At 37.0% G+C, this 27,459-nt stretch overlaps 1 protein-coding gene across 6 annotated transcripts in view; it reads left to right on the top strand.

Moving 5' to 3' along the window:
* Positions 1-26,395, top strand: part of TMCO3 (transmembrane and coiled-coil domains 3) — a 39,366-nt gene extending 12,971 nt beyond the window's left edge. Inside the window, exons 5-14 of one of the 6 annotated variants that reach the window (XR_012627589.1) lie at positions 2,719-2,910; positions 3,778-3,906; positions 6,699-6,791; positions 7,983-8,169; positions 9,110-9,227; positions 9,767-9,962; positions 16,202-16,352; positions 22,613-22,692; positions 23,216-23,352; positions 24,943-26,395. Coding sequence is in view for 2 of the 6 variants with exons in the window: in XM_074859198.1 (XP_074715299.1) it covers positions 2,719-2,910; positions 3,778-3,906; positions 6,699-6,791; positions 7,983-8,169; positions 9,110-9,227; positions 9,767-9,962; positions 16,202-16,352; positions 22,613-22,692; positions 23,203-23,352; positions 24,943-25,056 (1,410 nt within the window). In the remaining 4 variants the exon portion in view is untranslated. Of the gene's footprint in view, positions 1-2,718; positions 2,911-3,777; positions 3,907-6,698; positions 6,792-7,982; positions 8,170-9,109; positions 9,228-9,766; positions 9,963-12,555; positions 13,436-16,201; positions 16,353-19,234; positions 22,693-23,202; positions 23,353-24,942 lie in introns of those variants that run through there. The other 5 variants (XM_074859198.1, XR_012627588.1, XR_012627591.1 and 2 more) reach the window with 5 other exon arrangements.
* The last annotated feature ends 1,064 nt before the right edge of the window (positions 26,396-27,459 follow it).

The following is a 27,459-nucleotide window of genomic DNA, read 5'->3' as shown; positions in this document are numbered from 1 at the left end:
CTGGCTGCTTGGACAATTTTTCTGTATTTGTCCCAGCCTACCTGTCCTTGCTTCCACTCTCTGTAGGCTTCCTTTTTGTGTTTGACTTTGTCCAGCAGCTCCTTGTTCATCCATGCAGGCCTCCTAATGGTTTTGCCTGACTTCCTCCTTGTTGGGATGCATCGCTCCTGAGCTTGGCGGAGGTGATCCTTGAATATTAACCAGCCCCTCTTCCCTCCAGGGCTTTATCCCATGCTACTCTGCCAAGCAGATCCCCAAAGAGGCCAAAGTCTGCACTCCTGAAGACCAGGGTAGCGAGCTTGCTGTGCGCCCTCCTCACTGCCTTAAGGATCTTGAACTCCAGCACTTCATGGTCACTGCAGCCAAGGCTACCCTTGAGCTTCACACTCCCCACCAGCCCCTCCTTGTTGGTGAGAACATAGCATCTCATTGCATAGCATAGCATCTCTCCTCATTGGCTCCTCTATCACTTGGAGAAGGAAGTTATCATCACACATTACAGGAACCTCCTGGGTTGCTTATGCCCTGCTGTGTTGTCCCTCCAACAGATATCAGGGTGGTTGAAGTCCCCCATGAGGCCCAGGGCTTGTAAACACGAGGCTGCTCCTATCTGTCTATAGAGGGCCTCATCTGCTTGGCCTGTAGCAGACCCCACTATAACATCACCTGTCCCTGCCTTCCCTTTAATCTCGACTCATAAGCTCTCAGTTGATTCCTCATCCATCCCCAGGCAGAGCTCCAGGCACTCCAGCTGGTCACTGATATAGAGGGTGACACCCCCCTCCTTGTCTCCCCTGCTTGTCCTTCCTGAAAAGCCTGTATCCTTCCATTCCAATACTCCAGTCATAGGAGCCATCCCACTACATCTCTGTGATGCCAATAAGATCGTGGCCCTGCAGGCGAGTGCATGTCTCTAGCTTCTCTTGTTTATACCCCATGCTATGTGCGTCTGCATAGAGGCATTTAAGTTGGGCCCCTGATGAAGCTGACCTACTGGCTGCAGTGGCTGGAATTCCTTTGTGCTGCTCTTCAGGTGCTCTCCTGCTGATCTGTGATCCCTCCCCAGGCTCTGGGCATCTATTGCTGGCACTTGCATCAAACTGGTAGGAGTGGGATGGGTTGAGGTTCCCCTCCCACCAGCAACTCTAGTTTAAAGCCCTCTTCACCAGCTTGATAAGCCTATGGCCAAAGATGCTCTTCCCCTTCCAACAGATGGACCCCATCAGCCTGCAGTAGACCAGGTTTCTCAAAGCGAGTCCAGTGGTCTTAGGCTGTGACAGCAGTCCCGTAACCATTTGTTGATTCGCCAGACTTAACTGGCCCTTTCAAACCCCTTCCCTTTGACCAGGAGGATTGATGAAAAACTCCCTGCGCTCCACAGTGCCTTACTGCCACTCCCAGGGCTCTGTAATCCTTGATACTCCTCAGACTGTTCCTGGCTGTATCACTGGTGCCCATGTGAAACAACAGCAGTGAATGATAATCAGTGGACTGTACGAGGCTTGGTAGTCTCTCGGTGACATATCATAATGCATAAAAAGAAAATGGGGTTCAGCCTCTCGCTCCAACACCTAAAAAGGCTGATATTTGAAGCAGCTATTTTATGCTTCTAAATCATTCTGCAAACTTCATAATTTGTTTCAAATTCCCTTTTACCCTCTGTCTGATTCTTAGTGACTTCCAGTTCTTTAGAGGCCCATCATATTGCATGATGTACAAAAACAGGGGAAGAGGTCCTTCCCACGATAAACGATTTTATTAATTATACACACATACACACAAATGTAAGGGGTAGAAGAAAAGAATAAAAATTGCAGGTTAAATATTAAATATTGCAAATGCGATATTTATCTGAACAGTTTGGGGAAATATGCTGGGGAATCAGCAAAGAAAAATAGGAGGCTGTTTTATAGATGGTTTATGTGAATGCATTTCTTCATTAAATTGGGGCGTTGCTTGGGCAAAGTACGGCAATCCAGAAAAGTTGAATGTTTTGTAGTCACTCATGAGAAAGACTCCAGTAAAGAGAGTAGGCTGCTGTCAAAAAGAAGTAACAACCTTAACTGTTTCTGAATATTGGTAAAACCTACATTATTTAAAATACAGTGAATAATGAAATCAGCCTAGTGTCTTCCACGTTGTAATTACAGTCATTGAAGACAGAGCTAGGTAGAAACAGTTCTTATGCCCTCTTCTTAGTATTCACAGGACAGTGACTTTTTCTTGACTTGGAATGCAGTTGTTATTTCATATTTTTGTGAACTGAGTATCATTTCGTAATTTCTAATTTTTTTTTGTTGAGGGGACTAAAATGTTACATTTCAATCCAACCTTTTGTGTTCTAAATGTGATAAAGCTTTTTTTAAAAAAATATTTTAAATCAGATGCAATTGAAAATACTGAATTGGAATTTTACAGCTTTGAAACCCTGTTTCTATAGCTTTTAGTTGGACAACTTGGCTAAAGAGGTCTGGAAAATCTCGGTTTTAGAATGTAAAGCAAACTATAGCTTTTTCAGTTATGGATGTCAAGTTTTAATAAAGAGACTAAAAGAATTCTCTAAGAAGAAACTGCAGTATTTTTATCCAGTGTCAAAAAATTCTGGAACAACTTCAAGCACAGCTAATAGTCTTTCCCTTTCCTTTTTACTGTATGCTTTATTGATTTTTTTTTTTGTTTGTTTGTTTTTTTGTTTTTTTGTTACTTGCTTTCTTACAGGTAAGAGGTGTAAACTTTGAAGCGGTTTTAAGGGTGGAGGAAGATGAAGCCAACTCCAAAAGAAATGCTTCAAAAAGAGAAGTAGATGATGACTTAGGTCTTAGTATGCTTATTGATTCCCAGAACAATCAGTATATCCTTACCAAGCCCAGAGATTCAACCATTCCTCGTGCTGACCATCATTTCATAAAGGTAATCATTTTAGAGACATCCTTGTCATCCGTTCTGGTGAGATTTAGTCCTACTAGTTTGCATGCCAGTACAGCTTGGTTGGATTGCATATAGCTTCAGCATTTGTCCCTCTAAAGTTACCCTAGCATTCATGATTCCCTTGCCTGGTGATCTGCCCAATGTGTTCCAATGTGTAGTACAGTCTTCACAAGACTGATTCTGATGCCACATGAATCCTCTCTGTTTTTATTTGATTTAACTTGTTGTATCTTTGGGGTGCCATCCCTTCTCTTGGACCGCACAGTGTTAAAGCAAGCTACTGCTGTCCCTCATAAGCCACTTGCGTGTTGTCACTAGAGAGAATTTATCTGTTTATGTCTTGTGATGGAAAAAGGGATCCGGGAAGATATGGACATGTTTTTTATAGTATTTGTCCTTCACAATGAATGACTAGACTGGGATTTAAAAAAAAAAAAACAAACCAAAAAAAAAACCCAAACAAACCAACAAAAAACAACAACCGAAACCAGAACATATCTGTTTCCACATTTTGTTTTAATACAAAGTGTCATTCCCCCTCCCCAGTTCCCCAGGAAAACGTCTACTTCCTGTAATATATCTAAAATATTTAATAAATTGATCAAAAGTCCCCAAAGCTACCAGTTACTTCAGGTCAGTACCTCATCTATTTCATCTGCAACACTGCAGTGCTTACACCTACAACAAAGTGTTCAGGTTAGTTTACTGAAATTGTATTTTCTTTTCACAGGCAGTATTCTACATTTAATTTTACAATGCTATTTATCTTTTGAAAGATAATAGTCTTTAATTTCATCACAAATTTGTATGTCCTTTATATTAACACATTTATAAATCTTACATATTTAGGATATTGTAACAATAGGAATGTTGTCTTTGCCATGTGGCTGGCTGTGCACGACAATAGGATTGCCCACCATGTTTGGGTATATCATCTGTGGAGTACTCTTAGGACCATCAGGACTAAATAGTATCAAGGTAAGTGTTCAAGTTGCTTCTTGACTGATTTAATTTGTTGAAATCTGTAAAAGTAGTTTTAAAAGAATATGGTATTGCCAACCTCAAATGTATTTAAAAAACCCCACAACAACTCCTCAAACCTGGACCTTTGCAAAATGAGGCCTTAAAATTTTATGTCTGAATCACTTTGTTTTCAATTTTTTTCTCCTATATAATCATGATATAATTGATGAAAGTGAAAGCTGAAAGTTGTCTTTGTGGGGGTTTTGTGTTTGTTTCCCTTTTCATAAAGCATCACATTTGAGAGCCAAATTATTTAAATGACATCAAATATTCAGAAACTTGCAAAAAGTCAGTGTTGACAGTGGAGGAAGCATTTAAAACAAGTAGTTCTCCGAGTAGCATAGCTTGGCTCTCTGGAGAGTTATTTTGCATCTCTGTAGCTCTTTCATCCATCCTAGTCACCCTAATTCTTTTCCAGTTCCCTGCCCACATTCCTGAAGTCTCTTGAACCTTTTTAGCTGCATCACATGTACCCTGATTGCTAACTATCTCATGCGAAACCATGGGCTGTGGTTGGCTAGACATAGCACATGTTTTGATTAGTGGTCAGCTGTGAATTAACAGATTGTTTAGCCAGCAGGCAAAACAGAACACATGTTAAGGTTGCATGGCATTGTCGGGTTAAGTTACATGTGTCTATTACATCAATATCCACGTAACTGCTTGGAACTTACTGTCTTTGCAACATCTGCTCTTACATGGACTTCTGTTGAAAATGACTCTTGGGCTCAAGTAAATAGGGATAAGTAGAAATTGTAGGATTTTGTCAATCTTGTGTTGGAAGAGAAGGCTACAAATACTATAGTTTCAAAATTTCATATTCTAAAATTCAGATTAAGTGACAACCTTTGTATCGTACATAACTTCTGGGTTGAGTAGGTCTAGAAAGCTTGACCACTTAGACTCAGAAACAAGTTTGTAAGCTTGGCACTATAAAGAGATTGAACCACGGATTTTCAGAGGCTTACACTGAGGAAGATGATGTGGTCAGAACAGACATGAGAGGTTTCTTTAGGACAATTTCTCAGTGAACTGCCTGTTTTTTGTGGAGCTGTGATTAAACGTTGTTCATCTGGATAATGTTCGTGTTGACTGGGTCTCTTGTGTGTGTTCTCTCCTTTTGTCTTTTCTGTATTTCATAAAAAAGTTGAATGTCAGAGGAACTGAGGAGGCAGACAGATTCTAATGTGGCAGGGAATGTAGTTTCCATCTCCACTTCTCTATGATTGATGATAGACCCTGTCCTCTTCTGCTCTGGACTGTAAATACATAGAAAAGATATGTTAGGTTTTTAGAATAGAATAGATTGTTTCAGTTGGAGGGGACCTACAACGATCATCTAGTCCAACTGCCTGACCAATTCAGGACTGACCAAGTGAAAGCATGTTGTTAAGGGCATTGTCCAGATGCATCTTAAACACTGACTGGCTTGGGGCATCGATCACGTCTCTAGGAAGCCTGTTCCAGGGTTTGACCACCATCTTCCTTAGGAAGAAATGCTTCCTTATGTCCAGTCTGAACCTCCCCTGGTGCAGCTTTGAACCATTCCCATGTGTCCAGTCCCTGGATCCCAGGGAGAAGAGCTCAGCACCTCCCTCTCCACTTCCCCTCCTCAGGGAGCTGCAGAGCACAATGATGTCGCCCCTCAGCCTTCTCTCTCCAAACTAGACAAACCCAGAGTCCTCAGTCGTTCTTCCAGCCCCTTGTCCTCCAGCCCCTTCACCAGCTTTGTTGCCCTCCTCTGGACACATTCCAGGACCTTCACATCCTTCTTAAATTGTGGGCCCAGAACTACACACAGTATTCCAGGTGAGGCTGCACCAGCACTGAATACAGCAGGACAATCACCTCTTTTGACTGGCTGGTTATGCTGTGTTTGATGCATCCCAGGATGTGGTTTGCCCTCTTGGCTGCCAGGGCACACTGCTGACTCACATTGAGCCTGCTGCTGACCAGCACCCCCAGATTGCTTTCTGCAGGGCTGCTCTGCAGTCATTCCTCTCCCAATTTATACTTGAGCCCGGCATTATTCTGTCCTAGGTGCAGAATCTGGCATTTTACCTTGTTAAATTTTATCTGATTAATCATTTCCCAATGCTCTGATCTCTCTAGATCACTCTGCAGGGCCCCTTGTCCCTCAAGAGAGTCAACAGCACCTCCCAGTTTGGCATCATCTGCAAATTTGTTAATGGTGCATTCAACTCCTGCATCCAGATTATTGATAAATACATTGAATGGGACTGGCCTTAGAATGGAACCCTGAAGAACACCCCTGGTGACCAGTCACTGACTAGGTGTAGCCCCATTTTTCTGTTGTGACAAGGAAGACAACCACTTTTCTCACTGTTGCACCCTTCTCTCTGAAGTGTCTAGCAGAATGATTATACCAACAGACCAATAGAATAACTAGCCAGAAGTAACTTCTGGAATGCAAGTCTTGGGGGTTTAACAGCATATTTATAAAACGTAGCCTATTTATTTTCAACAAGCAAGCAAGCTTACCTAAATCAACGCACATATGCATTTTGGGTGACGAGCACTATCCAACCAAATTATCTAGTAGAAGCCAGGTGATGGGGAAAAATGTTTGAAACTTAAAGATGCCAAGGGAACTTCTGATATCATATGATCGATAAGTGAACTACCTATGGAAACATAATGAGAAACAATTTGTTTTGTAAGTAGACTTATAATTTGTATAATAAGTAGACTGCTGTGCACTGATTTTTATTTTATTTTTTTAAAAGTCTATTGTACAGGTGGAGACGTTAGGAGAGTTTGGTGTATTCTTCACTCTCTTTCTAGTTGGCCTGGAATTTTCTCCTGAAAGATTAAGAAAGGTATTTTTGTATAATACCTCTACATTACAGGATTTAATTGTTAATGTTCAAGTTATCAGTCATATTTCAGATTTTTACACTCTCCCTCTAATATGCCAGTGTAACTATGTACATTTTTGAGAAGACAAATGTGACATTTGCTGCTTCTCTGTAACTCTTTGGAAAGAAAAGAATGCATTATTTATTCAGTGTCTCAGAAAACCCCAAACTGTGCTACTCCTCTTCATTTTAGTAAAACAGTTTGATTACTAGAAAAATCTTGTACAATTTATGACAATCCATCTCAGCTTTAACATGCAGTTGCTGTTATGGTGTGTCCAGTGATATTTGCCAGTCCTGTTATTAAAAAAAAAATAAATATCAGCTTGCTAGGTACTGCATACTGAATTGATGATACATGCTGTACTGACTGATAAATTGATTATGCAAGTATGTTAGCACAATCTGGAATATGACATGATGCGGCCATTAGGATTCAGTAAAATGGTACAAGTTTCTTTTGGTCTTAATTTTTAAAAAAATGTTATCTCATAAACCAGCTGGAATTTTAATAGTGGAAAATACTGCTGCAAAATATGTAAAGACTGTATGTATGTAAAGAGTTGCATTGTGTGATTTGTTCCTAAAGTGATGGTTGTGAGTTCATTGGATTATAAAAGCTTTAACTGAAACGTGTTAAAATTTATGAGCATTCAGGTTAATCTGCTATCTCTAGTCCATCTAAAGCCAGAGATAAAAATTAGTAATTCAAGGGTTCCTAAACTGTAGTATGTAAACTGCTACTTCAGAATTGTGTGCACACTAGTGTGGAGCAGGCTGCTGCTATTGATGATGGTCTTTGCCACTCTCATTTTTTTCCCCACCCTGGAATCACATCAAATAACTGGTCTTCCATTTGATGATTTTAATATATTTCAGCCCATACTGGACCTTTGGCCCTTAATTTGTCTGTGAGCTCTAGGAAATTTATCTAACTTCTGGTAATGAGCCTTCTGGCCTGGAATATCTACTAGGCATAATAACTTCACAGAGTTTTACATGTATAGGATGACAGCCTGTTACTTCTCTGGCCGAGCTCTGCAGCCCCAAATCATGTATCTTTAACTGCTTATTTGCGCAGAAAATCATTGTAAATTATCAGTGAAAAAAGTGTCATCAGACTTTATCATAAGAATTTGTTTTCTTCCCAAGGTGTGGAAAATATCTTTGCAAGGACCATGCTACATGACAGTTCTGATGATTGCCTTTGGTTTACTATGGGGACACTTGCTCCAAATTAGACCAACACAAAGTGTCTTCATTTCCACTTGTTTATCTTTATCAAGCACACCATTGGTGTCAAGATTTCTTGCAGGTAGTATTCGAGGCGATAAAGAAGGTAAGTATGATTTTAAATATGGACTACTGTAGTAATTACAATAAAATTTGAAAGAAGTTGACTTTGTAATATTACGAGAGAAACAAAACAAAACCCACTGTTAGGTCTGGTTTACAAGTGATCATCCTCCTCTAACACTGGCCAGTGTTATTATATTCTTGTTAAGAGGGGTACCTCCTATTTATGTGGTCGGTCCTCTTTGGAGAAAGACAGCATAGCGGAGTTGGAACTCGCCATGTTAAGAATTTACTTCACTGAGGGTCTGGAATCTTTGTGCTTTCTAAGAGGTTACCAGGTTAAACCATTACTACCAGTCTGTCATCAGGGCAGAAAGGCTAACTTAAATAATTAACATCCTTCTTCAGCAAACTAAGACCAGCTCAGCTAGTCTTTCATAGCTAACAGCTCTTCAAATAAGTACCTTCAAGTGCCATATTGCTAGCTTCTGAAAGACTTTTAAAGGTTTCCTTTCAAAAGTTTTGCTATCCTGCTTTCTTCCACTTAAACCTGCCTCATACACGCTGCATTAAAGTTCTCCCCACCCCCTAGAATATTCATATTCTAATGCCTAAATTCAAAGCATATATTTTACACATGCTGGCTCTTACATGTGTCTGTTATTCTAAAGAGTGTATGTTTTCAGTGAAGGAGTTCCAGCAAATGCATAACTAGTGCTTAACTGCTAAGCAAAGTCTATATTTTTATTGTGTAACAAAACTTCATATGAATATTTTATTTATATTTTTAATATGTCTTTATATATAATTTTAATTTACATACTAGTGGGGAAAAAAAAAAAAAACAGAACACTTTGAATTAACTCATCCCATTGAGAACTATACTTAGTATCCACTTGATTAAGGCATTTCTAGATTTCTGAGCACTGCAAGACTTCATAGATTCTGATTAATGCTTCTGTGACTGCTTTGCTGGTGTACAGGGGATATTGACTACAGCAGTGTACTACTTGGCATGTTGGTGATGCAGGATGTGCAGCTTGGGTTATTTATAGCTGTCATGCCTACACTTATCCAAGCAGGAGTGAGCACGTATTCCAGGTAAAAAAAAAAAAAAAAATATTGTATGTATCTTCCCCCACCCCCTTCCAATTAGTATGTAGATCTCCAATACGAATATGCCCTCCATTCTGTGAATTCCCTTTACTATTTGTACTTGTCATGTTGTATGAAGATATTCTTCCTGCTCTAGCTGCCTTAGTCCTGTCCAGTACTTAAAATTCGTAGTGAAAAGTTTGTTATTGTAAAAAATAAGGTAATTTTTTCAGTTACTTTATTCCCTCAAGATATATTTTTGTCCAAGACTATGCAATAGCATTATTAAGCCTGATGGCTTACCTTGAAGATGAATCAACAAAAATCTTTTTGAATCAACATGAAAGTAAATTCTAGGCTGTAAAAGAGATTGCTGGGCACTCAGCAGATTTAGTATTCATCTTGTTTACTAATGTATCTAAATAATCTTACTGTAGCTAGTCAGTTTTGAACATCTGTGGAATTAGATCTTTTCACTGAAGGGGAACTGGTTGGGAGGCATGAGAGCACTTGAAAGAAATGTTTTGTTTGTTTTTCTCTTCCAGCATTTTCAAGGAAATACTGAGAATACTGATACTGATTGGCCAAATTCTCTTTTCTCTGGCTGCTGTTTTTCTTATATGTCTTGTTATAAAGACTTATCTCATAGGACCGTATTATCGCAAGTTGCATGCAGAAAGCAAAGGGAATAAAGAAATCCTCATTCTAGGAATAACTGCATTCATCTTCCTTATGTTAACGGTAATCTTTTAAATTAATAAACCATTTTGATACACGTGGTAGTTTACTGCATCAGTATCACAAAAGCCATTGCACTTACTGTTATTTTATATCCATGTTCCTCTGTAGCTAATTATTTGGTTCTAAATTGTTTTAAAGCAAACCCCAAATGCACAGATGATTCATGCATTACAACATAGATGAGTAAGAAGAGATAAAATTTGAATGTCAATCAGCTGATCTTCTGGTCACTTTTAATGCAACCAGTTAAAGAGTCATGATTCCAGTTTTAATTTTGGGCTACTTCATGCATTTGAAAATAATTTAGGATGGATTTTGAGATACTGATAATGGCTGATTGTGACATTTGCTCCCAAGTTTCTTTTCAGTAGCAAATTCTAAACATGGTTTTTATTGTAAAATAATTTTATTTTTTTGTGGGAGATAAATAGTTTGGGATGAAGTTGAGAAAGTAGACAAATGCCTTAAGGTTCATAGATTTTGATATCCCTTTTGGGTTTGGTTCATTTTCCTATGAATCCTCCTTCTATTTGTTTCTATCTCATATTTCAGCCCTCTGAAAAACTATTCTGTGGGAGAATAGAATGTGACAGTTGCTGATAATATTGTGGGTTTGAAACTCCTTATCCTGAATGTGCAGATTGTTATGTCCTCTTGAGAATTTCTGAGAAAAATTATCCCAAAAAGTTGCTGTGCATGTGCCTCTCTTTTCTAGGGGTATTTGCTTTAATTATTACAGCTCCAACAGAGAAAGCTGACCTCCTTCAGGAAGAAGGCCAAGAAAGTTGGTGAGGGCATAGCTTTACAATCTGTTGGTGTCTATTGTATACGTTAAAAATGCTATCCCTCTAAACAGCTATTCATATTCCAAACATATCGTCTAACAAGTGAAGGAACAAAACTGGTTTCTCCTTTTAATGTCTAACAAGTAGACATAACATTTGTAGAACAACTTCAATAAAAAAAGAACCAGCAAACCACAAAAGTTGCATAAAATATTATGGTATCTAGAAGCAGTCTTACTTTCATTAAAAATACGGCCTACATAGACTCATCTGATTGAATTGGGCGTATTGTGCCCAAATCCTGTATCAAATGTACAAGGACTTTGTCTACATGACTTTACATAATATATGTGTGTACACAAACCTGAGGGAGAATATGTTTGAGTGTGGTGGATTCATACTGCAAAACAGAATGCTTCTTCATCAAGGGAAACATTTGTGAAGGAGCAAATATTTTGTGTACTTTAAGTGAAAACAATTTTCCTTTTAAAGTTGATAAATAATGTATCAAAGGGAACAGTACAAAGGATACTGCATGTAACCTCAGTAAACCAGTTGAGATGCTTGATATTCACTGACACCGATACATTCATTATAGTAATGCTACAAGTTGTGGTTTGAGCACAAAGACTTTAAAAAAAAAAAAAAAAATGGAAAAACAAACCAAAAAAGTATTTGGTTGGCCAGTTGAACAGCTCAACAAACAAATCTTCTGGAAAACAAATCCTAATTAGTATACATGCCCTACTATGTCAGGAATAAAAACATAGGATGGGGGGTGGCAATCTAATTTGAAAAAATGTTGCATGTATTTGGAAGGGATAAATTAAGGGTTTTGGGTGTCAGGTAGGAAAACAATTAAATTGTCACGGTTCCTGCAAAGATCTTTCTCCTTGGAAAACCAAGCCTAAATATTGATAGAGTTTGTATAATTACCTGCAAACATAAAATTTTCTATACTGGTGTAATTCTAAAAAAGCTTTGGAATTTTTAGGGGGAAGAATAGGAGAGTGCATATTTTAGTGGCCTTAACCAAAGATGATGCTGCAGCTGCATTTAGAAAACTCGAGAGATGTTTTTAAACAAAATATTTTAACTCTCTATCTAGCATGTGAGTTATTCTGCAGGCCACATCCTTTCCAATACATGCCAAAGGGGGTAGGAATGATACAGTATTCCTGCTTCATGCATACAGTTACTTGTTATGTGCTTCAGTGTTGACTGGATTTCTGGGGTCCACCTAAGTTTATCCTGTACTGGGGTTCATCTGTAGCACTAGCACATGTAATGCACATTATATATAAACTTTATAATAATATTTTAATGTAATTTTTAATATATTATTTAATAATAATGTATAAACTTTAACATAATATTTTTTACTTCTTTCCTGTGTTTGAAAATCTCAGATGACTAATTAAACAAGAGTTGCCATTTCTCTACCAATAAGGGCAAATTCTATAATGGAAAACAAGAGGGAGGATAGGACAGAAGAGGTTCCTATACTGCAGCATGAGCAAGCAATTTTGATGTAAGGATTATCCTGTCAGTTGAGGAACTTCCTGTATGGAAGTGACTTTTGAGCATTTCTGAACTGCTTGGCTCTCTTAGATAATGTTGCAACTCATTAAATCTGTAACAGGATCTTAAATATGTCTCTTCTTGATAAACTAGTTTAGAGTAGAAGAGGTGTAACAAATCTGAAATATGAGATATTTTACCAAGATTTGGAGCTTAAGATACCTCTTTCTGTTCCCAGATACTCTCAGATGTAACTGAAATTCCCTTCTCTTTTGTCCCTCAACTAGTTAGGGGGAATTGTGTCAAGTGCCAATCCTATAAAAATCTAGCTGCCTTTGAGACACAGTTATTCATCTTTCGATCATGTAAGTTGTCATCAGTAACAAAGGTTCAGTAGATCATTATTACACTTTCAGCAACTCCTTTTCAAGCTTTGAGTTATGAAAATATGGCTTTTTTTTTTTTTTTTTAAATTGGGGAACTGTTCTGAATTGCAACATAAAGAGCAAATCTAGCTTAGGGTTTTAAATATGACCATTTAGGATTGATGACCAAAACAGTACTTTTAGGTCAAGATATATGCCACAATGAGCTGAAGAACATGAAGAACATGTTATAAGTCAGCCAGAGTTCACTGGTGTAGTGTTGCTTTTTCATGTTCTGTATATACAGAAACATTAAACACTATCCTGATAATGAATTGCTGTGTTAGATACCTGCAGAACAGTGGTCAGTTTTGTTATGTTTTAAAACTAAGTTGCAGAGTGTTATTAAGGAAATGGAAAAAAATAAAGCCTGACATGACAAGAAGGATAGCAGTTGCGTTTACATGTTTATAGGACTCTGCATACACGTGGGGGGGCAGGGGGGGGAAGTGCCTTATGTTTGACCTGGGATGATGGCAGCAGAGGGAAATTGCCAGCTTGCTTTATACACCAAAAAGATGAAAAGAAAATATAGCTATGTTATTGCAGTACTTTATATATGCAAATGTACATACTTTTTCCTGCAGTGTATTAGGAATGTCATTCCTTGTTTTCCTGGAGTACTCAATGGCTCATAACCTGCTTATGGACTCTTTCCTATCAATTGAAAGGAGAAGATTAAGGAAGAACTGTAATCTCAAATATTGTAGTTAATTATTTAATAAAATACAGTTGAGGTGGAGTTTTTACAAGGCTCACTAAAAATTGTTTCCCTTTCCATTAAAACATTATTTCCTTACTATGCAAGCTTAGAATTCACCTCTTTTCTCTTGGGCAGATTTAAGTTATTAAAGCCTGAAATTCTAATACATTTATTTCCATCAGGGATTTCTTTAATTTTACTACTTATCATATTCATTAAGCTTCTATGATGATTAAAAAGTAACAGTAAGATACACATTATTAGAGAATACAGGGAAAACAACTGCTGAACAAATGGTTGAAATTCAGCTGGAACATGTTATAGCACTGATGTTTATTTATTTATTGGTATGGTAGAACATTTGAACATAAAAATCCAATATTCGAGTGAAAGCAAAGCAATCCTTTCTGAATTAGAGTAAAATGGCACCTCTGAAAACTAAATTGTACTGGGAAAAACATGTAAATTGACAAAACTCTTCATTTAATTTTGACTGGAAAAGCTTTCTGTAATGTAGGAGTTGAGAAAAAGGCACTGCAGAGCCAGGGGATTAGTAATTGTTAAGAGCCCTGTTTGGTAAAGGCAAAACATTAAAAATGATGCAAACAGAGAGGGAATACTAAATGCAAAATACTTTCCAAGTCTTGCTTATGTAAGAAATTTTGCTGAGAATGCCTTTCTGCCAGTAAAATAAACCCTCTCCAGTGTGCGTGTGTGTGTGCGTGCGCCCACAGATTATATATAATAAACTCTGATGCTACAGATTTAGTGGAGGAAATGTACCCACTTATTTGGTAATATTGTTGGACAGTCAGAGACCAGGATGGGTATAGTAAAAGGAGTCTCTGTGTAAGTCTAAGTATAAATCTGAAAAACAGACTAGAGGAGGGGGGATGGGGCTAAGAAAATAATGTAATTTTTCATTCTTTTCTTGCCTTCTCATCCCCTTCAGACTTTTCTGTGTGTAGAGTGACCCATAGATTTTGTGGACCTGAAGTTGTGTAGTACCTAGAGAGTGGACAAGAAATACTTAGCTTGCCATAGACTAAAGGAATGGAGTTAAGTTTTTATGCTGTGGGAGCAAACCCAGACGGACATACAGTTCACTCCAGTTATGTCTGATGCTTTCTGAACGAGCATGTTTCTTTCACAAATTGCTCCTTGCTTGAATAGTGATTTTCATAACAGCACAGTATCATGCAATTCCGATACAAGAGATGCTAAATCACTTCTTGCATGGTAACCTAACCATGTGCATGAGAATACTTAACATATTAGCTATAAAAGTTTTGATCTGGAGCTTTGTTGTAGCTGATGACACTTAAGTGTGGGGGGATTATAGCTGAATAGTAGAAATAATTCCAACTTTATTTGAAGAAGCTATATTGGATCTTAGTCATACTCAAGAGGTGGTGACTTTTAGAACAACTAATGTATGATTGAGAAGTACTTAAATGTCTGCTATTCATAACTCTTTCCTTTATCTTACTCATCTTCTGGTGGTTTTAAAGCCTTTATATATATTTCCTTCTTCCCTTCTACATTTTCAAATTGTGGTGAAAAGCACTAAAATTCCTTTTGTTTTAAAATGTTGTTTTGTTGGTTTTGCCTGATCAGTAACTATTTGCATTAGTTGACAGAACCAATTTGTTTTCTTGAATGTCTTGCAATAAATTAGACTGTTAGCACAAATGGAGTTACGTGATGAGCATTTCAGACATTAATACTTCAATACACAAAAGTCTGGGGTTTATTTTTATGTGGCATTTTATGCATAGCTTGGAGGCTTGTTTATTGTGTCTTTTGCTCTCCTCCATTAATTTCAAGCCACTTGAGTTTTAGCTTCACACCTTGCAGTGTAACACCATTCAAGATATGATGAATGTTGTCCACAAATGTACTACGGTGTATTGTTACTTAATCTAAATTAGTATGGAAATAGTCTTCAGTTTTAAACATTGCATTAATATTAATAATGTTGCCCTTTCTCAGTAAGATGACCCTCTGTAGCAGCATGGTTTTAAAGTAATTATTTTAAAACATACTTCATACTAACTAAAAGTGCTGCTTGCTTTTTTTAATGTTCCAAGCATTGCCTTAAGCAGTTGCTTTGGTTTTAGTTCAGTCTCTTTACACGTGTTTCATCTCTTCCTTCTAGTACCGTATTCAAATAATAAAAAAAGAATGAAGTAGTCTGAATTCTTTCAAACAGATACCATGCTTCATTTCAGCAGTTTACTTCACATGCTTAAATGCATCCCTATTCAGTAAAGCACTCAGGCACATTTAAGTCCAATTTGCAATAATAAAATGTAATTTATGCCTGGGACTTTTGCTAAATTGAAACTGTTCTCCCAAATTATAAGCTTTGATTTCCCACCCCCCCCCCCCACCCCCGTTTGACAGCTGGAAAATATACTGTTCTTACTGCTTTATTTCACAGCCTCAATGTATTATGTAATCTTGACTTTGAAGTTGTTAGTCTTTCTCGTTTTTGTGAAATTCAATGCTAGACTTAAGAGTGACACAAAGCATTACAATGTAGATTAAGAAATGTATTTTTGTTTTTGTGGAGAAGGAGGTAACATGGAAGAGAAACTGGTTTTGTGAGTCTTTTGTATAAATACAATACTGCAGAACACTGAAATAGATACACTGAGTTCTATTTGTTGTTGAACTTGCATAAAGACATAGTAATTTCCTACATTCAGTCTAATGTACAGATTTATAATTTCACTGTGAAATAGTATATAAAGTCACTCAGGGCTAGAAAGCAGCAATAGATTCTCTGTTATTCCTTGACAGATCACAGAGCTGTTGGATGTTTCAATGGAGCTGGGATGCTTCTTAGCGGGAGCTCTGATCTCTTCTCAGGGTCACATGGTTACTGAGGAGATTATGTCCTGTATTGAACCAATACGTGACTTTCTTGCCATCATTTTCTTTGCATCCATAGGTAACTTCTAAGAAAACTTACTTAAAAAATAGTGTTAAGCAACAAATGTGGGGGAGGACAAAAACCACATGTCTACAAACTGGGGGGAGGAGATAGATTTTGTTCTGTTAAAATACGAAGCTGTTAACTGACCACAGTGTTGGTTTGCCTTTGCTAATATTTTTAAATGTAACATTCATTTTCATAAGCAATTTCCATGTTGTACTCTCAATTCTTGTTTTAATGTCAGTTTTTCATTGTTAATTCTGAATTCATGCTGTTCAAAACATGTAACTAAAAATTTTAAGAGAAAAAGGTTATTGTTTGGGAGGTGGTTTTGGTTGGTTTTTTTCATGTTCTTCTGTCTTCACAGCAGCTGTATTTGCAAGGTATACTAAAATTGTATTACTCTTTTGAGTCAATTGGTGGAGTAGATTTCAGGTTTTTTGTGGTCTAGAAGCAGGATATGATAATGGAAACAGATCCTTTTTTACAGCACCTTGTTTCTTTTGTTAGCAAAATGTGATCTGTGTGTTCTCAACACAGGGAAAAATTAGTTGAGCAAGATGTATCTCAGAGACTACTTGAATGCCAGCTAAAATGCAGCATTGATGCTTAAGACCAGGAGAGTAACTCATCATGCTTGTTATCTGAAACAAGTTAACTCTGAGAATATTTACAATCAATCAGTGGCTTCACTTTGAACTACTACATTCTCTAGCTGTCCATGGGTGCCCCAATACACTTTCTCTAAAGGAAACTGAATCACGTTACTGAAGTGCTTTGGTCCAGTGAATGAGGAGACAGGCCCTGTGAAAGCACTTGCCTCTTCCTGTGGATTGTGTAGGACATGCGTGTCCTATTTTGGGGGCATTGCAAGGTCTAAAATAGGGGGTTTGAATGTGGCCTGTTGCACAAATCCAACCTCCTTCAACCCATGCTTACTCAGAAATTCTTAGGGTTTGTGTTGGGTTTTTCCCCAAGATTAACCTTGGTTTTTCTTCTGGTTTTATTTTAAGTTTTCTATTGTTCTTTTTATCTCCATATATTTATTCAGATAATAGTGAAGTCCCATCATCAGCATAATTTTAATGTCTTTATATACCTGTTTGATAGTCATTGTTTCATAACAGAAACTAAAACTGGTTTCTGGTGGTTGTCAAAATTAAAAGGAAATAGTTATTCCTGCCAGTCTTGATTTTTGTTTTACTCAGCCCATGATAATAGCTTGTGCTGATCAGTCAGATTGCTTAGTAATAGATATGTTTATTTAAATAACTTATTTTTTAATAAAGGGAGGAAAGTGGTGAGCTATGGTAAAACTCTTGGGCCCATATAACTGACTAGGTTGGATGAGTAATTGCTAAATGTGCACAGGTAAGTTGTTTATGTGTTTTAGTAAAGATGGTGATGGAGCGGATAGTGTTATCAGGGTTACAAAGCATGACAAGTAATTATAAGCCTAAAGTTAATTTTACGAGGGACTGCACAAAAATACTGTCCTGCACTCTTGTGACTGCATAAATTGACACTAGAGATAAGACTTTGGTACAGTACAAGAAAATAGCGAGACCTCAGTTGGCATACTGGCAGCACTTCATATAGCCTATGTTGTACTATAAGGAAATTATTTTGGTAGTTCTATTGGAGAATTAAAAAAAGATCTTTTTAACTGTTGTTACCATTATAATTGCAAGAAGGGAAATAAAATAACATTGCCTAACAGGTTTGTATGGCTTTACAGAAAATGAGGGTTATTCCTGACTGAGAAGAAAGTTAGCTAAAAATCAGAAAAAATGAGCTATGTTACAGGCCTCTGACAAAATGTGACAATGCTTGCTTGTAAAAAAAAAAAACCAAAAAAAACCCTAACAAAAAACCCCCAAAGAAACCTAGCCAAACCTACAAAAAACAAAAAAAAATCCCCCCAAATAAACATTATCCCCCCCTTCCCTCTTTACTTTCAATTACTTTTAAATTTTGTGGGGTGGCAAAGAGGTAGGTTTTAAAAAGAAGTTATGTGATGTGATGTTGCAAAGAAAACCTGAGTAGGATAAAAAGTATTCCTTAAACTTTTTAATCTAATCTAATAAGAAAAGACTTCTTGCTTGCTCTCTACTTATATATGTACACATGCAAATGATATGTATCTATAAATATATAGAGATTTACTCTGTGAAATTATGTAAAGGTCCCAGGGAAAGATTCTCCCCTCCTGCCTAAAGAGAAGGCTTGTTGCTATATGCAGCAAGCAGTCTATTATAGAGAGCAGAAACATTGAGATCCTGAGGTGGGATGGTACACCACTGCAGTAATATCATTTCTGTTCCTTTTAGAATAAAGGAATAAATAGAAAAATTTGACTTCATTGAAAAGTGATGTAAATATCTGTAAAAGTTAGTTCCTAGTTTGCTTGTCTTAAATGCTTGCTTTTCTGTTCACTACAGAAATCCTTCTGGTCACTAAAAGCTGTTTGTGTAATATCTGTAACAGTGGTCCTGCCCTTAGCTTGACCTGTGTAACACTACTGCTTTCAAATTTGCTCATGGGTGCATTTGTGGGAATAATACACCTTTGCAGTTAGGCATTAACAGCTGCACTTTGAGTTATTCTCCATCTGTACATTCATTTAGGCCTCCGTGTTCTTCAAGGTTTCTGGCTTCTACGCTGTCTGCTGAGGCTAGAAAGTTCCTGCTAGTCTCTATCCTCACAAATATTTTTGAGAACATCTGGACCAATCCCTTAGAGCTACATTTTGAGAACTTTTTTTCTCATTTCTGTTTTGGTACCTAGTAATCAGATCCTTCCCATTCCACCTCTGCCTCATTTGACTTTGTTTTGATTGTTTTTTAGAAAGATGTAAGGCATCTTTGCATAGACTGACTTTTTTTTTTTTTTTAAAGGCTCCAATATCCCATTTTTTGTCAGCCTACAGAGTGTTTGGAGTTTGAAATTCGGCATCAGGACCCTATCTGCCACTGGTCAGGAGACAGATTACTTCCACTGACTAAGTTTTGTGTCCTCAATGTGCTGTACAGATGTACTCACTTGCCAGGCTCCATGTTTCCTTTCTGAGTAAATCTTGTGGTTCACCTTGGTCCTTGAATGCAAGATGCTGAAAACTCTTCAACAGTGCGGTCTTTGTCTTCAGAAGATGGGTGATGTGTCAGCACTGTCAGCACTACCACTGTCCAGAACAAACATGTACATAATGTTTCTCTGAGCCTCTTAACATTTCTGTTGAATTTAAGAGAAATCAAAGGAAGATCCCAACTGGAATTTATTAGGTGACATACATCGCCTTCTTATCCAGCCAGCTTTACTGCTTTGTCCTGCATGAAACACAATGAAATTTCGAGGTTTCAAGCTCTCAGAACTGACGTTAGAATCAAGAGGACTTTCCCCTATGCAGAAAGATGGAAATTAATGTTTTCCCCTTCTGCTTAATCATCTAGCCAGGGCTGTAGCATTCATTGCATTTGCTAGCTATCATCTTATTAAGACTCTTAGTAGATACAGCATCCCAATGCATCGCTAACGTGATTTTTCTGAGTGATGACCTGCTTTGAGTATGTGTCAGAACTAATTCTACTGGCTTCAGTTTGACCAACAGAGTTCTGGTTTCTGTAATCTTGTTTGCCATCAAGGATCTCCAAGATTTGTTTTCTTGATCTGGATCTTCCAGGATGTGGTCATGATGTCTGGATCTTCACGTGCTGTTTAGCGGCCATCCAGTGGATTGGTGGAATCTGTCTAATCAGCAGGTAGAGGCAGTTTACTTGTTAAGAAAAAAGTACTTCTGAAAAGAAAGTGCAAAATCTTGCCTGTAGCTGTCCACAGAAGAACACATCCCAGCTTATAGGAGTGAACTGTACTTTTTGGCTTGACGTTGATGCAAGGACACCTTCACCCAGAGGCCTCCATTCCAGCTATTCCAGAACACTGCTTAGAATTGAAGTCTGGTGGCTTATGCTCAGCTCTGTAAAAATGTACCTAAGTGATATCCTAGCTATTGGTGACAGGCCAACATGCCACATGCTACCTGATGACAGTGCTGAAGTTCTTGAATTGCTTGATTGAAGCGTTTTTTCCATTTTGGAGAACAAGTCCATAATGACTCTTGAGCTTAGTTGCAAAGTCTGATTAAAACCATTGAAATAAATGCCCCATATTCACGCACCTTCCATCTATGAAGTTAATCTTTCTGATGACATTTGTATTGTCCTGAAGGCTTCATGTGCTTGTACAGCAGTCTGATATGATTTCTGGCCTTACCCTAAGTTTTCATCTAGGGCTGGGACAGAGGGCTGTAATGACCCTGAAACCCACTACAGTGGGATCTGTTTCCCCCAAAATATATCTGTGTGCTGGGATGTTTGTTTGCTCAGAATAGTGTATGTAACAGGTTTAGGCTTGCTTCACCTTGCAGCAGCTTACCTCCATGGGATTGGTATAGAAATCTGTGGTAGGTTTGTGCCTCAGCTCTTTGGAATATGATGATAATTTCCATGTGGGGCAGCAGTTCAAATGGACTTCAGACTGCCTGTCTTCTCCAGAACTGAAAAGGTAGCTCCACCAGTAGTGATGCCAGCAGTAGGCTATATTTAGAGCCTCCCCCTGAAATCTTCAATTCCAGATGTGGCAGAGTTGGCCCTCTTATCAATCATGACATTGTTACAGGCTGTATTTCTCTAGTTGCTTTTCATGTATATTTCTGAGATTGGCCTAAAGGTGAATGAGGAATGTGTATGTGATACACAGTAAAAAAAGAGAAGCTGCTTGTCCCTCCACATGCACGTGTGCACACATTTGGATTTCTTTTTTTGGTTTGGTGGTTGTCTCTCTTATTCTGCCATCTCTCCCCTTCTTTTGGTAGTCTTTTGCATTTGTGCTTCAGTAGTTGGAGGGAAATTAAGAATTAAAACAGGGCGTGTACATGCTGACTGGGTAGTACTTGTATAAAAATCTCTGATGTACTTGAAGTACGTTTCCATCCACAATGGAATGTGCGTATGGACAAAAACATTGTGAAGTTACTGTAACTTCTCCTGCGCGCACAGGAAGAGAAGATGACTCTTAGTTCTTACAGGTTTTCTGGCTCTGCAGCCCTATGGGGCAGGGAAAATTAGTGAAAACTTGTCTTGCATTAAAACAAGAAGTTACAGCATCGATTTACATGCCTCGTGCTTTAGAAAGCTAAACTCTTGTCCTTCACCAGAGGTGTAACTGGGTTGGAGAACTGCCAACTATTATGGATTTATCAGGAACAGCACCACTACTTTCGTTCCTCTTTTTAAGAGCTTTTTTGAAAAAGGAATGAGCTTCCAAGGATACACAGTTATGTTTGCCTGAACAAGTTCCTCATACCCTAGGAGGAAAAAATGGACTTAGTCAGCTGTGAGTAAGATTCTTCCTCAGTGACTCCAGGACTTCTCCAACAAATATTTCTTTTTATTGTGTTTAATATTAGCAGCATTTAATTTTAAATTTTTGCACTCTTTATGCTTCTTGTTATCTTGCTTCATATAATTACAGCATTAAAATGACAAAAAAAATTGCAAAAAAAGAAAAAAACCAAAACCAACCAAAACCAACATCATAGAAATGGGGTTTTATATAATTCCTTAATTATATAAATTATATAATTATAAACCTGACCATGCTCAGGGGTTTATGACTTTACCTGATTCCAGTTGAAGTGACTTTTCCAGTTCAAGTGTCTTTCAGTGTTTGCAAGTGAGGGTCATGGGATCAAAACAATTATATTTTCTGTTGTAGCTATAGTCTGCGAGTACCAAGTATCATGTTCCTCCCACAGTGGCAGTCCATTACCATGTCATACAAAAATGTTAAATGGCTAGCAAAGTGTATGTTGCAATCGCTCAGCAGAACAATAGAATTGTTTTGCTGCAGTATTTTTATAGTTTTCATTAGAGGTGTGTTTCGGTTCAGATTCTGGATTGTTCACTGGTGTGGAAGAGAGAAAACTTTATAAATGCAAGTGCTCATGCATATACAATTATATCATTATTATATACAAGTCATATACAATTTAACTAAGTTTGGGAATATTGTTTGTGCTAAACCCCTCCAAAGGAAAAATGGTTGGATAATGCAAGAAGTACTTTAGTGATCAAGTCGGTAGTGTAGGTAGGTATGTTAGGGCTTTTTGGCTGTCTGGTTTTGAGAATACAGTCTTGCAATTAACTCTATTATTAACTCAGAAAATTATAGTAAGATATTGGCCTTAAACTTTGAAACATTGTTTTCTTTCCTCCTAGGACTTCATGTTTTCCCCACATTTGTAATATATGAACTCACAGTTTTACTATTCCTTACATTGTCTGTGGTCATAATGAAGGTATTTTCTTTTTCTCTTTTTTATCTTTTAATAGTCACAATAATCTTTGTGCTGCATGCCCTAATGAAAATTCTGTGCAAGAACTGAACATCTGATATAACAGAGAATATTACATATTTACTGTAAATCTGTATTTGAAGTAATCTTGCTTATTAGAATACAGTTTGATACAACATTCTTAGGATATTAAAGGATTGTATTTAAAGTTAAAAGTTACACATGGAGAAACTTCTATTTGTCTAGCTTGGGATTTGTGACAAAGTTAACAAATGTTTTTATTATAGTAAACAAGATACTATTTTTTACTGTGTAATGTACATTTGTCTCTTTTTACATTAATACAGAAGACACATTTAGAAGTCCACTAGTTTATTTTATGTCCAGAATTATTATATTTGATACTATGTATCTTACAAAGATTGTATTATTTTATTTATTGTGCTTCTATTTAAAAAAAACCAAACCAAACCCACAACACCCCCCACAAAAAAACCTCCAACGTTTTTAAAGTTTGTCTTGGCAGTGCTTGTCCTTTCTCTGATTCTTCCAAAGACCAGCCAGTATATCAAGTGGATTGTCTCAGCAGGACTGGCACAAGTCAGCGAATTCTCTTTTGTTCTGGGAAGTAGAGCACGCAGAGCAGGGATCATATCTCGGGAGGTAAGCTGTTCTATAGTTATTAACTTTGGGTTTTGCACCTGAATAACTTACTGGATTTTGTATTACAGTGTGTTTGAATTATCAATACACTCCAATTTTGTGGCATCTCTCAACTGTTAACAAGTAGAATCAACCCATACAAATGGAGACATGTATATTCCTGACAGGGTTTTTAGTTCCTTTTTTCACTTGTTTCATATTGTACTTTAATATTTTAAATAGCAGGTTTTACTTTTAAATAGCTTAGTTATAAACGCTTTACCTTAGCTGCTCTCACAATTTCTTTATTAACTGAGCTGTGAGTTTTAGATAGCACCCAAATCGCTAAGACTGAGAAGCCTTTGCTTTTAAAATCTTGATGTAGCTATAGAAAGAGGTAACTGAGAGTATACGATTTGAATAAGAAAATATCAGTAAATAAGAACTAGAGAGCAGATATGGTGAGGAGGAAGTTGCCTTAACATTTAGACAAGCAAACAAATTTGTAATCTTTACCTGCAAAGCTTGTTCATTTTAAATCTTCTGCAGAAGAAACCACCAGCTTTTTCAGTAGTCATGAAAAAAATCCCCTAGGAAAGAAACCTTAAACTTAGTTTTATGTTGAAGCTGTGAGAATGTTATTTTTTTCAAGATGAAGCCTGCTTTGTGAAATTAAGTAAATTATGGCTATAGAGATACAACAACTGTCCCCACTTCTTCTCTGTATCTCTGCTCACAAAAATACTCTGCTGGCACTCTGAGCTTTTCATTGTGTGAGCAAGTGGGCTGTATAATGCTGGAACCAATTCCAAATGAAGCACGTGTAAAAAACTTACACAATGCTGTTCACTTGTATAGGTAAAGGTGATTCATTTTCATGTTCACTCCTGCATATAATTAGGAGTTATAAATATTGTATGTTTGTATAGAGTTTCAAGATATCCATACGTGATCACAGAACCAGTTTAGGGGCCCACCCACTGCGCTTGGAGGCCTTTAGGCTTTCATTTTTTTCTCTGGCAGCTGTCACGTGATTACCTACTCTATGGGTTTGTGTATCTCTGAAATTTCCAAAAGTCATTCTTCTGTTTGGGACCCAAAACTACTTCCTGTTGCTGTTTTATAAGACTCATTCAGACTATATAGTTAAGATCTTTTTTCAGAAGATATGAAGTATGACTTAAAGGAATTTTTCTTTGCTTTTTTACTGTCTAAAATAGTAGTGTACTTTGCCATTATATCATTAAACCAGAATAGTTTTGGGTGGTTTGCTTTTTGTTTTATTTTAAATAAAGTGTTATTTGGCCTTTGACCTTTTAGCAAACATTGAACTTTCAAAATTGACCTTTTAATCATACATGTAAATAATTGTTTTTCTATAAGCTCATAGTGTTGTTTTTGTAATTGTATCTTCAAAGGAGGTAAACAAATAATTAGACAATTTGAGAATGCACTTGTTTGCTTTTGTAGCAATATACATATTTGGTTAGGAAGACAGGTGAAGTCTCCTGAAAATACTGTCCCGGACAGTCTGATCTCCTCAAACTTCTAGTCACTTCTTAGCTTACCATGTAACTAAAAGAAGTAATGGTTTTTATTTGCAATTTTCAGGTCTATCTTCTTATTCTGAGTGTGACTACTCTGAGCCTTTTACTTGCCCCTGCCCTGTGGAGAGCTGCGATTATGAAATGTGTTCCAAGACCAGAAAGACGCTCAAGTACTTGATTAAGATTTGCACATATTCAAGAATACAACTTCTTGCAAGGAATATCTTCATTGCTCATTGTACTTCTATGCACTCAGAAAACAAGGGGTTTTGAGTAGTCACTCTTAACGTGCACTTGGTTATAAGCCTTATACTGACCTTAAAACAAAATTCAACATTTAAAAATAATTATGTAATTTGAATTGCACACCTTTTACAAAATTTACTTTCTCTCTGACAAATTAGAATCTGCCAGAATATTTGTTCCTGATCCAATTAATTATTCAGAGCATCATGCACATTATGTTGATTATTTTTTGCCTGAATGTGCCTTTTAATTTTCATCCTATTTTGTTACTGCTGGTTCATCACCAGTTTTTGTTTAAAAAGAAATGTATTATGGTGCCTATGGTATCTTCTTTCACTAAATGACTTGAGTCATTTTCCCATTTAGGAGTTTAATACACTAGTATGAAATTAATCACAAAACACATTTCTAAAGGTGAGTAAAAGTGTAGTCCTCTACACCAAGAAGAGGTTTTAAGCAGTCAGATACATATTCCAAATGATGCAGCCAATATTGTATATTTTATTCCAAACTGCAGCATATAATGTATTTTCTTATAGTAGTAACTTTTATTTGTGTTAGTTGTTGTATTTATTTACGTTTTTGACTAAAAGCTGACGGTAAGAAAGGGCATAAGTTATATTTGAAGACTGACAGTTGTCACCCATTCCTGTTGCTAACTGCTGTTAGAGTAATTGTTTACAGTTTGTTTTCTTTGTTTTAAATAAATTTAGTAAAATGGGAAATCTGATTTCAAGCAGGTGTGAAAAACATCAGTTCTGTAACTTTGGAGGTTGGATGTTATTTGACAGTATGCTAGATTTGAAATTATTTTAAGTAAATTAATTTGCACAAAACTAGAAATGGCAGACTGGATGTGTATTTGGAACTCCGCGACTTGATATGTTGCATTTACACTGAATAAATTGTTAGTCTCTTTAAAATACCATGATATTTTAAAAAACAGTGTTTTGAATATGAGCTTAAATGTAAGTGGTTTTGTTCTTTAAAATGTTACATGTAGCAGGATAAGCCTTGTAAAAGCCCATTCTTTAAGTGTCGTAGAGAAAGCTTACTCACAGATAGTAGTCTACTCTGACAAACAATTTAAAAATCATCTTGAGATTTATCTGCTAAAAACAATACTATTAAAGATAGATTAACACTTTAGGTCAGTATTATACTGTCATCTGAAATAACTTTGATACCCAAAAATGGTTAGAAAAATGCATGTTACATAGATTTAAATTACCAATTAAAATGAAATCTGTCCTCCAAGTAGCAGAACAAAACTTTGGATGGATTTGTGTGCTTTATATCTCTTTCCTCTACCACCATAGCCTCAGTTTCCCCCTGTGTTTTCTCTGACATGTGCTGGGCTTGTCAAAATGCAGCTTGGACTAGACTGGAGTGTGTGTGTGTGTACATACTGTTAGGACAGGGTAGGGTTCATCATATTTCTGTTCTTGTTCCCCGAATTCGGGGCTTTCTTTCCAGGCACTGATGCTTCATAAAGGTTGCAGGAACATATGGCAATTCCATCTCTCCTTGAATGATTTCAAAAGTTATTGAGGAACAGTGACAAATACAGAGGAGAAAGCTGCCCTGTAAATAGTGGAGTGGTGGTTTTTTTTTTTTTATAAAATGAATCTGTAACAGAAAAGAAACTTGAAACTGATTTGTTGGTGTATTTCAATATTTTGTATTCAAAACTCTTAGGGTACCATTTAACAATCTACTAGCTTGGACCTTTTTTTCAGGTGCCTCACTACAATAATTTGTTTCTTAACTGTACTAGAGAGAGAAATCTTACTCTATCCACTGACCTAGCTCATAGTTTCTCCTTGAAATACAAGCTTCTCTCTTGAATGCCTCGTTTTCATTTTGAAAGATGTTTATTTCACATGTAGTTTACCACCTATGTTTCAGGGGAAAAAAACTATCTATGACAGACCGTGGTAGAGACCTCTGTATGGTTTCCGTTATGTCTCTTAGTTAGCCCTTGAAACTATTATACAAAGTATTACAGCTGTGATGAGTAAATCTTTTGTCTAAATTAATTGCTGTGGCTAGTGGTACTTCTCTGGAAAATTCCAGTTAGGAAAGTAGGAAATACTGATGGATTGTGTCTCTTAAAGAAAATATTTTCCTGATTACCTTTTAAAGGAGTTGGGTGAAGAGTCCTTTGGTACCATGTCCAAAAAGGAAAGCAAGTATCTAGATAGTTGCCTCATCTCTGTCACTTCTTTCCCAAATAATTTTTGATTCGGTCATGACTTGGCTAGGCTTTAGGAGAACTGGTGAAAGAGAAACAGGAGCCTCATCTGAGTATCAATGTTCTGTGCCTCTTTGTTGA

This window comes from Strix uralensis, chromosome 2, assembly GCF_047716275.1.
Source record: "Strix uralensis isolate ZFMK-TIS-50842 chromosome 2, bStrUra1, whole genome shotgun sequence".
In the NCBI taxonomy this organism is placed as follows: Eukaryota; Metazoa; Chordata; class Aves; order Strigiformes; family Strigidae; genus Strix; species Strix uralensis.
Note: the sequence above shows the minus strand (reverse complement) of the source record. Positions and strands in the feature narration are given on the sequence as shown.